At 64.3% G+C, this 12,919-nt stretch overlaps 1 protein-coding gene across 1 annotated transcript; it reads left to right on the top strand.

The window, feature by feature from the left end:
* The first annotated feature begins 945 nt into the window (after positions 1 to 945).
* On the top strand, positions 946 to 12,042 carry LOC123350174 (beta-2-glycoprotein 1-like). Its single transcript, XM_044988607.1, has 8 exons — positions 946 to 1,091; positions 2,974 to 3,129; positions 3,483 to 3,668; positions 6,665 to 6,776; positions 7,054 to 7,130; positions 7,698 to 7,877; positions 9,400 to 9,603; positions 10,010 to 12,042. Exons 1-8 carry the CDS (start codon positions 1,028 to 1,030, stop codon positions 10,072 to 10,074), a joined length of 1,044 nt encoding a protein of 347 aa, XP_044844542.1. The 5' UTR covers positions 946 to 1,027; the 3' UTR covers positions 10,075 to 12,042.
* The last annotated feature ends 877 nt before the right edge of the window (positions 12,043 to 12,919 follow it).

Below are 12,919 nucleotides of genomic sequence, written 5' to 3'. Positions count from 1 at the left end.
GATGGAGAGAAGAGATGGAGAGAAGGGGAGATGGGGGTAGAGAGACGGTAGGGGACGGACGGAGAGAATGGGAGGAGGGATGAGAGAAGGAGGGATGGAGGGATGAGAGCAGAGGGGACAGAAGAGGAGGCAGGCACCGGAGGGCTGAAGGCGACGGCGGAGCGGAGGTTTCCAGCAGGCGCCGCCGGGGGCCGAGGTGGGGACGGGCGCGCCGGCAGGGGAGCTGCCGGCCGGTCGGGCCGTGTGTCTGCTGTGGGGGGAGAGCAGCGCTGGGGGGGCGGGAGGAGGCGGGTCTCTGACGGCTCTGGGGGGAGGAGTCGGCCTTAAAGGAGAAAGGGGCGGGGGGGCGTTCCCTGAGGGGGGCCTGAGGACACCCCCAAATGTAGAGCCCCACCGTCCTGACACCCGAATCCCTCCCGATCCCGGATCCCCCCAGGCTATGGGGGGGGAGAGGAGTGAGGGGGCTGGGAGCCAGGACTCCTGGGTTCTCCCCGGGGCTCTGGGCAGGGAGCGGGGACTAGTGGTCAGAACGGGGGGGCGGGCTGGGAGCCAGGACTCCTGGGTTCTCCCCGGGGCTCTGGGCAGGGAGCAGGGACTAGTGGTCAGAACGGGGGGCTGGGAGCCAGGACTCCTGGGTTCTCCCCAGGGCTCTGGGCAGGGAGCGGGGACTAGTGGTCAGAACGGGGGGGGGGGGCTCGGAGCCAGGACTCCTGGGTTCTCCCCGGGGCGCTGGGCAGGGAGCAGGGACTAGTGGTCAGAACGGGGGGCTGGGAGCCAGGACTCCTGGGTTCTCCCCAGAGCTCTGGGCAGGGAGCAGGGACTAGTGGTCAGAACGGGGGGGGGGGGCTGGGAGCCAGGACTCCTGGGTTCTCCGCAGTGACGTGGGGCTGTTTTGCTGCTGGGAGCCTGGCCGGGAGGTCAGAGTCCCCGGCGGGGGGTGGTTAATCGATAACCAGGGGGAGGGGGCGATATATACCCAGGCCCCGGGGCACTGGCTCCACAGGGACGTCGCAGGACTCCGCCCGCCATGCCCCACGGTGCCCCCCTCCTCCTGCTGCTTCTGCTGCCCTGGGGCAGTCACTGCATCACAGGTGAGGGGCGGGGGACCCCCCCCCCAGGGCTCCCCATCCCTTCCCCCCACCCAGGGCTCACATGCTTCCCCCTCCCCTCCGATTCCCCTCCCCCGCCTGCCGGTGTCCTCCCTTCTCCCCTCCCTCGTCAGGGTAACCCCCCAGCTCACTTCCCCCACCCCACCAGCCCATCTCCTACCCCCGCCCCTGCCGGCCTCGCGTCCCCCGTCCTCAGGCCTGTCCCCCTCCCCCACTAGGGAACACCCCCCCGCAGGCTCCCCGCCTCTTCCCCCTCCCCTCCCCCAAGGGGTCCTTCCACCCCCTTCCCTACCCCCCAGGGAGGGGGGCTGTAGTCTGGAGGGGGGATCCCGCAGCCCCCCGGGGAAGGGGGCTATTGATTGGAAGAGGGGATCCCGTACCCCTGGGGAGGGAGCTATAGACTGGGAGGGGGGATCCCGTAACCCCAGGGAGGGGGGCTGTAGATTGGAGGGGGGATCTTGCAGGGAGCAGGAATGTAGAGGGGGGATCCCGCAGCCCCCCAGGGAAAGGGGCTATAGCCTGGAAGGGGGGATCCTGTACCCCCAGGGAGGGGGGCTATAGACTGGAAGGGGGATCCTGTACCCCCGGGGAAAGGGGCTATAGACTGGAAGGGGGGTTCCTGTACCCCCAGGGAGGGGGGGCTATAGGCTGGAGGGGGGATCCCGCAGCCCCCCGGGGAAGGGGGCTATTGATTGGAAGAGGGGATCCTGTACACCCAGGGAGGGGGGCTATAGGCTGGAGGGGGGATCCCATACCCCCCAGGGAGGGGGGCTACAGACTGGAGGGGTTGACCCTGCCCCCCCCCAGGAGTGGGTCTGGCTCAGCCGCCTGCCCTTGTCCCATATGATTTTGTTCCCAGGTAATTGTCCCGGTCGGGTCTTTATAACAGCCCTTTGCTAGAAACCAGGGAGGGCCCCAGTTCTCAGCTCCAGAGAACCGAGCCCCGGGCCCCCCACCACGGCGCGGGCAGGGTAGGTGGAGATAGACAGAGGGGGTGAAAGGGGGATAGATAGATAGAGGGGGTGGCTGGGGATGGATAGATAGATAGAGGGGGTGAAAGGGGGATAGACAGATCGATAGATGGGTGGCTGGGGATAGAGAGAGAAAGAGGTATGAGGATGGACGGTGTATGGGGCCAGGTGACAGGCAGGTGTCTGGGGGATGGACACCCAGCCAGTGCGGAGGGGAGAATTCTGCACCCACTCCCCCCCCCACCCCCCAGGGCTCGGAGGCAGGTGCAGACCTGCCCCGCCAGCTGGTGGGGATTGCAGGGGCCCTTCTCGTTAGAGTCAGGGGGGCTTCGGAGGGAAATGTCTGTGCACGGCCCACCCCCTCCCACTTCAAACTTCCCCATTTCTAGCAGTACTGGGTGGGGATCCCCGTGGAAACAGCTGACTGGGAGCCAGAGCACCTGGGTTCTATCCCCGGCTCGGGGAGGGGAGTGGGGTCTAGTGGGTTCGAGTCAGGGCCGCCCACAGGATTCAGGAGGCCTGGGATCTTCGGCAGAGGGGGGTCCTTCCACTCCACGTCTTCGGGGCACTTCGGCGGCAGGTCGCGGAGCGAGTGAAGGACCCACCACCGAATTGCCACCAGAGATGCTCCGGGTCTTCGGCAGCGGGTCCTTCACTCCGGGGGTGGTCGGCGGCACTGAAGGACCCGCCAAAAACTCTCATGGGGGTCCCTGCGGGGCCTGGGGCAAATTGCCCCACTTGCCCGCCCCCCCGGCGGCCCTGGTTAACATTGGAGTGGGGTTGGGAGCCAGGACTCCTGGGTTCTATTTGCTGTGACTTCCTTCCCCTCCTTTTGTGCCTCAGTTTCCGCACCTATACAAACCACTCTCACAGCTTCCTTCGTGTCCTGCCAGGCACAGATGGGCCCAATCTCTGCCCAGCCCGGAGGGAGGAGCCGGCGGAGGGAACGGGCCAGACCTGCCAGAGGACCTGCACCCAGGACCGCGACTGCTCAGGCCGCAGGCAGTGCCTGTGCGATGGGGACTGCGGGCTGAGCTGTGTGACACCTAGTAGGGGCCAGGATTGCTGCTGACTCCCAGCCCTGCTCCCAGCTCTAACCTTGAGACCCCACTCCCCTCCCAGAGCCAGGACAGAACCCAGGAGTCCTGGCTCCCAGCTCCCCCACTCTAATCATTAGACCCCACTCCCCTCCCAGAGCCAGGACAGAACCCAGGAGTCCTGGCTCCCAGCTCCCCCACTCTAACCACTAGACCCCACTCCCTGCCCAGAGCCGGGACAGAACCCAGGAATCCTGGCTCCCAGCTCCCCCACTCTAACCACTAGACCCCACTTCCCTCCCAGAGCCGGGACAGAACCCAGGCATCCTGGCTCCCTCCCTCCCAACTGTTTTTGTCCTTTGCAGGCCGGACCTGCCCGTGGCCCGTGCAGATTGACAACGCCGAGACGCGTTTGGTCCAGGCTTCCCGCAGCTTCGGGGCCCTCATGGAGGTGACCTGCCAGCCGGGCTTCAGGCTGTCCAAAGGGGAGGGAGCGGCACTGAGCCGATGCCAAGGGGACAGGAAGTGGAGTCTGCCGGCACCCTGCGAACGTAAGCGACGGGGACGCCACCGCCAGTCACCAGCCGGGGGCTTCGCCATCATCCACCCTGCAGTGCCAAGCACCGTGACTCTACTTCCAGCACCGTCATCCAACACCCGCGCCCAAAGCCGTCACCCCGCGCCCAACCCCGTCACCCCCCGTCCAACCCCGTCGCCCAACACCCCCGCCCAACCCCGTCACCCAACACCCGCCCCCAACCCCGTCACCCCGCGCCCAACCCTGTCGCCCAACACCCACACCCAACCCCGTCGCCCAACACCCGCCCCCAACCCCGTCACCCTGCCCCCAACCCCGTCGCCCAACACCCGCCCCCAACCCCATCACCCCGCCCCCAACCCCGTCACCCAACAGCCACCCTCAATGCCATCACTCTGCTCCCAACACCATCACCCAACAGCCGCCTCCAACTCCACCACCCTGCCCCCAAGACCATCACGCAACATCCTCCCAGCCCCCAACCCCCACCTCTGTCACCCCTCCCCAAGCCTGTCACCCCGCCCCAACACCAACACCAACACCCTGCCCCCAACCCCATCACCTTCCCCCAGCACCATCACCCAACACCCGCCCCAACCCCATCAGCCCACTCCAACCCCATCACCCTGCCCCCAACCCCGGCCGCCATCACCCCGCCCCAACCCCGTCACCCAACCACCCTCAATGCCACCATCTTTCCCCCAATACCATCACCCAACACCCGCCCCAGCTCTGTGACCCTGCCCCAACACCGTCATCCATCACCTGCCCCCAACACTGTCACTGCACCCCACCACTGTCACCCAACAGCCACCCCCAAAGCTGTCACCCCACCCCGAAGACTGTCACCCGACCTCCAACACTATCACTCAACACCTGCCCCAACTCTGTGACTCTGCCCCAACACCATCATACAACACCTGCCCTCAACACCCTTATCCCACCCTTAACATTGTCTCCCAACACCCGCTCTCAACACTGTCACTCTGCAACAAACGCCCGCTCCAACACCATCACCCAACAGCCACTCCCAACACAATCACTCGACCCCAACACTTTCACCCAATACCAGCCCCCATCACTGTCACCCCTCCCCAAAATCATCACCCCACTCACAACATCATCACCCCCCACCCACCCTCAACACCATCACCCCATCCCAAACATTGTCACCCAGCACCTGCCCTATCATGATCACCTGACCCCAACATGACCCCAACACCTATCCCCAACACTGTCACCCTGCTCCCAAAACTCAACACTATCACCCACTCCCAGAACCAAACACCAACACGGTCACCCGACACAAACTACCAAAACACAGTAGTGTCACCCATACCCACCACCTGCGGCCAACATCAACACCATCACCGCATACCAGTCACCAACACCCCACAACATCACCTTACACCTCCAGCCTTCTCCACCTTCCACCCTGCAACATCAGCTGCCAACACTGTAACATAAAAACCAACACACAAGGTCCTGGATTGTTTTTTCTTGTATCCTGGTCTCTTTACGGATGTCCCAAAACTGGGGATAGAACCCAGGAGTCCTGGCTCCCAGCCCCCCTGCTCTAACCACTAGACCCCACTCCCCTCCCAGAGTTGGGGAGAGAACCCAGGCGTCCTAGCTCCCAGCCACTCACGCTGGCAGTTGCCAAGGGCAGGCTGCTCTCTAGGCAGTGAGTTGATCAGGATGAGTCCTGGGGCCGATTCAAGGGTAACAGATCCCCTGGCAAGCGGAGACCTAGATACGGAGGCAAAGCAGCTATCCTGGTCCTGCGTCCCCCTCCCAGCCCGCCCCCAGGGGGAGCCAGGGGACACAGCATCTGGAGCAAGGGGGCTGGCGCTAAATAGGGCTAAGGGGCCGCCTCCCCGGAGGGATCCAGCTCTGGGCCAGATGTAAACCGTCCCAACGCCCCCCACAACAGTACACTTGGGAGAGGGGCTGGGAGCCAGGACTCCTGGGTTCTCTCCCCGGCTAGGGGAGTGGGGTCTAGTGGTCAGAGCAGGGGGGGCTGGGAGCTGGGACTCCTGGGTTCTCTCCTCGGCTAGGCTAGGGGAGGGGACTGGGGTCTAGTGGTCAGAGCGGGGCGGGGGGCTGGGAGGCAGGACTCTTGGGGTCTATCCCAGGTCTGGAAGGACAATGGGGGGGGGGGGGCTGGGAGACAGAACCTTCACCTCCAAAACCAATTGACTGCCCTGAATTTTCCCCTCAGAGCCAGGACTCTGCCTCCTCCCTAAAATGCCAGTGAAATAAGAGAAACTTTCCCCTCTGAGCCCCAGATGCTGCCCCCCCACCACACAAAAATTAGAGCCAGATCCTCAGTCTAAACGCTGAACCCCTCCACTCCAAGGTGAACTCTGACCCTTGGGCTCCGAAGTCTTCTTTATCCCCCGCCCCCATGCCACCCAGGAGAGAGATGGAGCCTGTTGAGGGGAGCAGAACCCAGGAGTCCGGGAGAAGCAGCAAACGGGGAGGGAGCTACTCCCAGCAAAACCCATGGGGTTCCCCCCCTTGTCTGGGAATTACAACCGGGGGGGGGGCCCTTTGGAGAAGGAGGGACGGGGCTAAATAAGGGGAGGAGCCAAATGTGGACTGGGATGGGGCCTGCTGGGAGGGGGAGGGGGCAGAAGGGGAGGCATTTACACTGCGAAGGCGGGGCCAGATGGGGGAGGGCGGGGCCAAATAAGGGACGTGCAGGGCTTAATGGGACACTGAAGGGCCCAGGGGGGATGGAGTCTACTGAGAGGGAGGGGCAAATGGGAAAGGGGCGGGGCCTATTGGAAGAGAGCGGGGCAAGGGCCTGTCTCTTAAAGGGAGACCGCCCCGCCCCCTGCTGGTGTTAAAGGGGAAGGAACCTAAAAAAAAATTCTCCTTGCTGAGGCCTTTAATGGGTCTTTGTGTCTGGAGGATGCTAAGGGTGAAGGGGGGAGGAACTTGGCTGTGAGACAGGGGTGACCCCCCCTCAGTTGACTCCCCTCCCCCTTCCATTCTCTGTTCCAGGGGATCTGACCCCGGCGTCCTTCTGCAGCCCCCCGCCAGAGACCAACAATGGCTTTCACAGCGGCGCCTCCTACAGGGCAGGCGGGGAGGTGCGGTACAAGTGCAAGCGCGGGTGAGTCCCCCCCCCAGCTCTGCCGGTGCCCCTCACTCCCAACCCGCAGCCCCTGCCAGCCCAGCCCCCCCCTCCCAGCTCTGCCAGTGCCCCTCACTCCCGACCCGCAGCCCCTGCCAGCCCAGCCCAGCCGGTGCCCCTCAATCCCGACCCACAGCCCCCTGCTAGCCCAGCCCTGAGCTCCCCCCAGCTCTGCCGGTGCCCCTCAATCCCGACCCGCAGCCCCTCAGAGAGCCCAGCCCCCTCTCCAACCTCACCTCTCCCTCCCGTCCCACAGGTACCGGCTGGAGGGCCCAGAGACCATCCGATGCCAGGAGAACCAGGAGTGGTCTGGGCCCGCCCCAACCTGCCACCGTGAGTAGGGCGAAGGGGGGCAGGGGAGGGGGGGGGCCCGGTTTCTCCCTGTCCCCGTCTGCCCCCATGCCGGGGCTGGCCCATCCTCCTGGGCTCCAGTGCCAGCCGGGCCCCCTCCCAGCTGGGAGAGAACGTGGGGGGCTGGGACGGTGCTCTTGGAAGGGGGCGTGAGGGAGCTTGGGCAATGCCCGAGAGAGAGATCCCCCCACATACCCTGCATCCCTGTACCACCCACATTGCTTCCAGCCAAGCAGCCCCACACACCCATCCACCTCCACCCACCCCTCCATCCATCCACCCCCACACCCCCATCCACCCCCTCACACCCCTCCAGCCATCCACCCCCATACCCTCATCCTTCCCATGTACCCTGCATCCCCGTACCCCCCACATCACTTCCAGCCACCCACCCCCCACACCCCGAACCACCCCCCGATACTCCTGCATCCATGTACCCCCCACGCAACCTGCATCTCTCCACCCAGCCCTCTGTTCTTCCTTCCCTCCCTCCTGCCGCCCTGCTCTGTCCATGCCCAGGGCCTGTCCGTGACCCAGTCTCTCCCGCAGCCGTGTTCTGCCCACCCCCCGGGGACATCGCCGAGGGCTACCTGGTGGCGGTGGAGAAGCCTCAGTACCGGGCCGGGGAGCTGGTCTATTACCTCTGCAAGCGCAGCTACCTGCTGGACGGCACCAACCGGGTCACCTGCCGGGGCAACGGCACCTGGTCGCCCCGGCCCTTCTGCAGAGGTACTGCCCCTCCCCCGCTCGCCTCCTCCCCAGAACCCCCAGCCAGAGCCATGGGCCCATCTACCCTGGTATCCCGCCTCCTCCCATCCCCCTGGATCAGCCCCTGGGCCCATCTACCCCGGTATCCCACCTCCTCCCATCCCCCCGGATCAGCCCCTGGGCCCATCTACCCTGGTATCCCGCCTCCTCCCATCCCCCCGGATCAGCCCCTGGGCCCATCTACCCCGGTATCCCGCCTCCTCCCATCCCCCCGGATCAGCCCCTGGGCCCATCTACCCTGGTATCCCGCCTCCTCCCATCCCCCCGGATCAGCCCCCAGGCCCATCTACCCCGGTATCCCGCCTCCAGCCCATCCCCCCGGATAAGCCCCTAGGCCTGTCTACCCCGGTATCCCGCCTCCTCCCATCCCCCTGGACCCATCTATCCAAGTATCCCGCCTCCTCCCATCCCCACCCCGTGATCAGCCCCTGGGCCCGTCTACTCCAGTATCCCGCCTCCTCCCATCCCCCTGGACCCATCTATCCCAGTATCCCGCCTCCTCCCATCCCCACCCCGTGATCAGCCCCTGGGCCCGTCTACCCCAGTATCCTGTCTCCTCCCATCCCCCCGGATCAGCCCCTGAGTCCATCTACCCCAGTATCCCACCTCCTCCCATCCCACCCCCGTGATCAGCCCCTGGGCCTGTCTACCCCGGTATCTCGCCTCCTCCCATCCCTCTGGATCAGCCCCTGGGCCCGTCTACCCCAGTATCCCGCCTCCTCCCATCCCCCCGGATCAGCCCCTGGGCCCATCTACCCTGGTATCCCGCCTCCTCCCATCCCCCAGGATCAGCCCCCGGGCCCATCTACCCTGGTATCCCGCCTCCTCCCATCCCCCTGGATCAGCCCCTGGGCCCATCTACCCCAGTGTCCCTCCTCCTCTCATCCCCCCAGATCAGCCCCTGGGCCCATCTACCCCAGTATCCCACCTCCTCCCATCCCCCCGGATCAGCCCCTGAGTCCATCTACCCCAGTATCCCACCTCCTCCCATCCCACCCCCGTGATCAGCCCCTGGGCCCGTCTACCCCAGTATCCCGCCTCCTACCATCCCCCTAGATCAGCCCCTGGGCCCATCTACCCCGGTATCCCGCCTCCTCCCATCCCCCTGGATCAGCCCCCGGGCCCATCTACCCCGGTATCCCGCCTCCTCCCATCCCCCCGGATCAGCCCCTGGGCCCATCTACCCCAGTATCCCGCCTCCTCCCATCCCCCCTGATCAACCCCCAGGCCCATCTACCCCGGTATCCCGCCTCCTCCCATCCCCCTGGATTAGCCCCCGGGCCCATCTACCCCGGTATCCCGCCTCCTCCCATCATCCCCCTCCCCCCGTGATCAGCCCCTGGGCCTGTCTACCCCAGTATCCCGCCTCCTCCCATCCCCCCAGCTCAGCCCCTGAGTCCATCTACCCCGGTATCCCACCCCCTCCCTGTCCCCTGGACCAGAGCCATGGGCCCATCTACCCCAGTATCCCGTCTCCCCCCAGCACGCTGTGTGGTGCCGGCCCAGCGGAGCCGTGTGCTCTACCAGGGCCGCAAGCTCTGGATCCAGGAGATCCCACAAGGGCAGGTCCAGCACGGGGAGATCGTCACCTTCTACTGCCGGAGCCAGAACCAGACCCAGAGCTGCAGCTACCCGGCCCCCTCACGCTGCTTCGACGGCCTGCTGCCCCTGCCGGCCTGCTACGATGGTGAGGGGCAGGGGGCTGGGGGGGCAGGGAGCCATGGGGGGAGCTATGGGAAAGTGGGGGGCAGGGAGGGAGCCATGGGGGGGGCTATGGGGAAGTGGGGGCAGGGAGGGAGCCGTGGGGGGAGCTATGGGGAAGTGGGGGCAGGGAGGGAGCCGTGGGGGTGAGAGATTTACTGGGGGGCTGTGTGGGGACAGGGAGCTGTAGGGAGGCAGCAGGAGAGGGGTGGGGTGGAGAGCTGTGGGGGGAGGGGTATGTCCACAGGACAGGGGGTGGGGGAGATGGATCCTGGAGGGGAGGGCTGAGGGGGGAGCCCTGTGGGGTGTGGGGGGAATCAGAGGGGAGCTGCAGGGGTTCCTGGGGTATTTTAGCCCCACTCCCCTCCTCACCCGCCCCCGTCTCGTTTCAGAGCCCACGTGGCTGCAGTACCAGCTCTTCCCCAAGCGGGTGGTGTCCGAGATCCACCCCTGCTGAGCCCCCCACGGCCCCCCGACACCCACACACAGCCTGACCGGATGGACCGCCCACGTGGCGGGGAGGAGTCAGTGGCCAGCAGGGGACCCGTTGGACAATGGTCCCTTCGGGGGAGGACTAATCGTGTGAAAGCTCCTCGTGCGAGGGCCCCAGAGTGCAAAGGCTGCTTGTGCAAAGGTCCAGTTGTGTGAGGAGCCCGTAATGCAAAGGCCCCATCATGCACAGACTGCTATGCCAGGGCCCCAGCGTGTGAGTTCTCATCGTGCAAAGGCCCCGTTGTGCAAAGGACCCATCGTGCGAGAGCCCCATCATGCACAGGCTGCAGTGCCAAGGACCCATCGTGAGACGGTCCCATCGTGCGAGGTTCCGTCATGCAAAGTTCCCGTCGTGCAAAGGTCCCGTCAGTACCAGGGCCCCATTATGCTGGGCGTGAAAGATCTGGGGGGAGGGACAGTGGTAGGGGGCTTCCCTGCCCCCATTCAGTGCATTCCAGCCAGCAGGGGAATCCAGTCCTGGCTTTAGAGCCCATCTCTGACCCCAATAGAAACTGGGAGGGGGGCGGGTCTGGCAGGCCATTCCTGGGGGGAGGATAGAAAATCCAGGCAACTCCATTCCAGCTGGCAGTGGGATCCAGTGCCGGGTTTTCCCTCCCCTCCCCCGCATAGGACGGGCTGGGGAATCTAGTCGAGTCCATTCAGCAGCCAGGACAATCCAGTGCCGGGTTTTCTCCTCCATGTGGCCTCAGTGAAATCCCGGCCTGGATTTTCACACCTGGAATGGACTCCGAGCCCATCTCTGTGGCAGGAGGTGGGGGGCCAAGCCGGGGACGTCTCTGCTCTCTGGAGATGGAAGGGGGCAGGCCGGGGGCTGTATGTTCACTTGTATTTATTGGCTGTGAGGTTGCCATTTTTAGTAGAGAAATAAAACAAAGCAAGATGCTGAAATCTCTCCCAGAATCCTCCGGGGCCTGGACTGGGGTGGGGAGGGATGCCTCACTAATGGATGATCTTGGGGTTCGCCAGAAGAACTCCCTGCTATGGGATAATATCAGAGTCACCCAGGGAACTCCCTGCTACGGCATATCAGGGTTCACCCCGGGGGAATTCCCCATATAGGATAATATGAGAGGTCACCTGGGGAACTCCCTGCTACAGGATAATAGCACAGGTCACCTTGGGAACTCCCCATTATGGGATATATCAGGGTACTTGGGGGTACCCCTCTGATATCAGGGTTCACCCAGGGAATCCCCCCCAGAGGGTAACAGTTTTCATTCTCAGGGTCCCCCCTGGATAATATCAGTTCACCCAGGATCTCCCTGCTATGGGATAATATTTGGGGGTTCACCAGGGGACCCCCTGCCCTGTGGGATAATAGTGGGGTTCACTCAGGGGGACCCCTCTGGGCTCATATCAGGGTTCACCAGGTGAAATCTCCCTGCTATGGGGAAATATCTGGGTTGAACACAGGGACTTACCCCTTGTAAGCTCATTTTGAGGTTCAGCCAGGGGAACTCTCCCTTGACAGATAATTTCAGGGTTCAGCTGGGAAGCTCCCTGCTGCAAGGGGTCCCCCTTTTCCCTCCTCCCCAGTGCTTCTGCCACCACACCCCAAAATCCTTCTCCCAGGAAACATACCTGGAGGGGAGTCAAATTCCCCAGGGCTGAGTGGTGGCATTGGGGGGAGGGGGGGCTCACACGTCTCCTTCTCCCAGGCAGGCGGCTTCCTGGAATAGGCCTGGGCAGCGTCCAGTGCAGGCAGCCAGGGAACAAAAGGCCAAAGACCTGGTACTATTCACGCACAAACAGAGCAGGGGCATGGAGGTGAAGGACTCTGGGAGGGAGAGGGACAAGGAAGGGGGGGGATCAGTGTGTCCATCCCTGTCCCACCCCAGACCACAGCTGCTTGCCCACCCCCCAACCACAGGCGCGGCGACCCCTGCTGTTAAACCCGGGACGTGTCGCCTTTAGCCTGCGGAACTGACCGACACATGATCAGCATGGGCTCAGGGGCAGGGGAAAACTGGGCCCAGAGTGAGGTCTGGAAGGGGTGTGAGGGGTCCCTCTTCCCCCAGACGCATTAAGTGTGGGGGGAGTAGGGGGCCGGAGCAGCCTTTCCTTATGGGGAGTTATTCCTCCATTGCCCAGGTGGGGCATTTGGGATCTTCCTCCTTTCACTTTGACACAGCTACAGCTGACCACTGTCTGAGACCGAGGTAGATGGGCCCGTGGCTCTGGTCTGGGGGGCAGGGAGGGGGCGGGATACTGGGGTAGATGGGCCCGGGGGTCTGATCTGGGTGGCAGGGAGGGGGTGGGATACCGGGGTAGATGGGCCCGTGGCTCTGATCCAGGGGGCAGGGCATGAGATACCAGGGTAGATGGGCCTGTGACTCTGGTCTGGAAGGCAGAGAGGGGTGGGATACCAGGGTAGATGGGCCTGTGCTGTGGTCCAGAGGGCAGGGAGTGGGCAGGATACCAGTCAGCTCTGTGTTCTTGGGGAACCAGGGCGCAGTACCCAGCCTGTCTGACTCACGAAAGACATTCACCTCCCCCAGCCTCTGCTTGCCCCAAAGCCAATCACCCGACAGACTTACCAAAAGCAATGGAAAGGCCGTGGGAGACCCACCTAAACCCCTGGGACAAGGGAGACAGGATTCAGGAAACTCCCCTGGCCTCGTGCATGGGAGATGGGACAAGGAGGCATCTCCAGCAGCACAGCCTGGAGACCAGAGCTTCCGAAGCAAGAACCGCAGGGCACTCTGGGAAAAGCGAAGCCGGGAAGCAGTGCATGCTGGGGGATCTCTGCTCCAGGTGTCAATGAGCCCAGGCCTGCACACCCCCAGCTC

The sequence above is a fragment of the Mauremys mutica genome, chromosome 15 (genome assembly GCF_020497125.1).
Source record: "Mauremys mutica isolate MM-2020 ecotype Southern chromosome 15, ASM2049712v1, whole genome shotgun sequence".
Taxonomy (NCBI): domain Eukaryota; kingdom Metazoa; phylum Chordata; order Testudines; family Geoemydidae; genus Mauremys; species Mauremys mutica.
Note: the sequence above shows the minus strand (reverse complement) of the source record. Positions and strands in the feature narration are given on the sequence as shown.

Bases quoted from the DNA above. Each gene is read 5' to 3' on its own strand.
- LOC123350174 (XM_044988607.1), top strand. From the start codon at position 1,028: ATGCCCCACGGTGCCCCCCTCCTCCTGCTGCTTCTGCTGCCCTGGGGC. The intron at 3,130-3,482 runs GTAGGGGCCAGG...TGTCCTTTGCAG, and splicing joins GCTGAGCTGTGTGACACCTA to GCCGGACCTGCCCGTGGCCC. The intron at 7,878-9,399 runs GTACTGCCCCTC...GTCTCCCCCCAG, and splicing joins GCCCCGGCCCTTCTGCAGAG to CACGCTGTGTGGTGCCGGCC.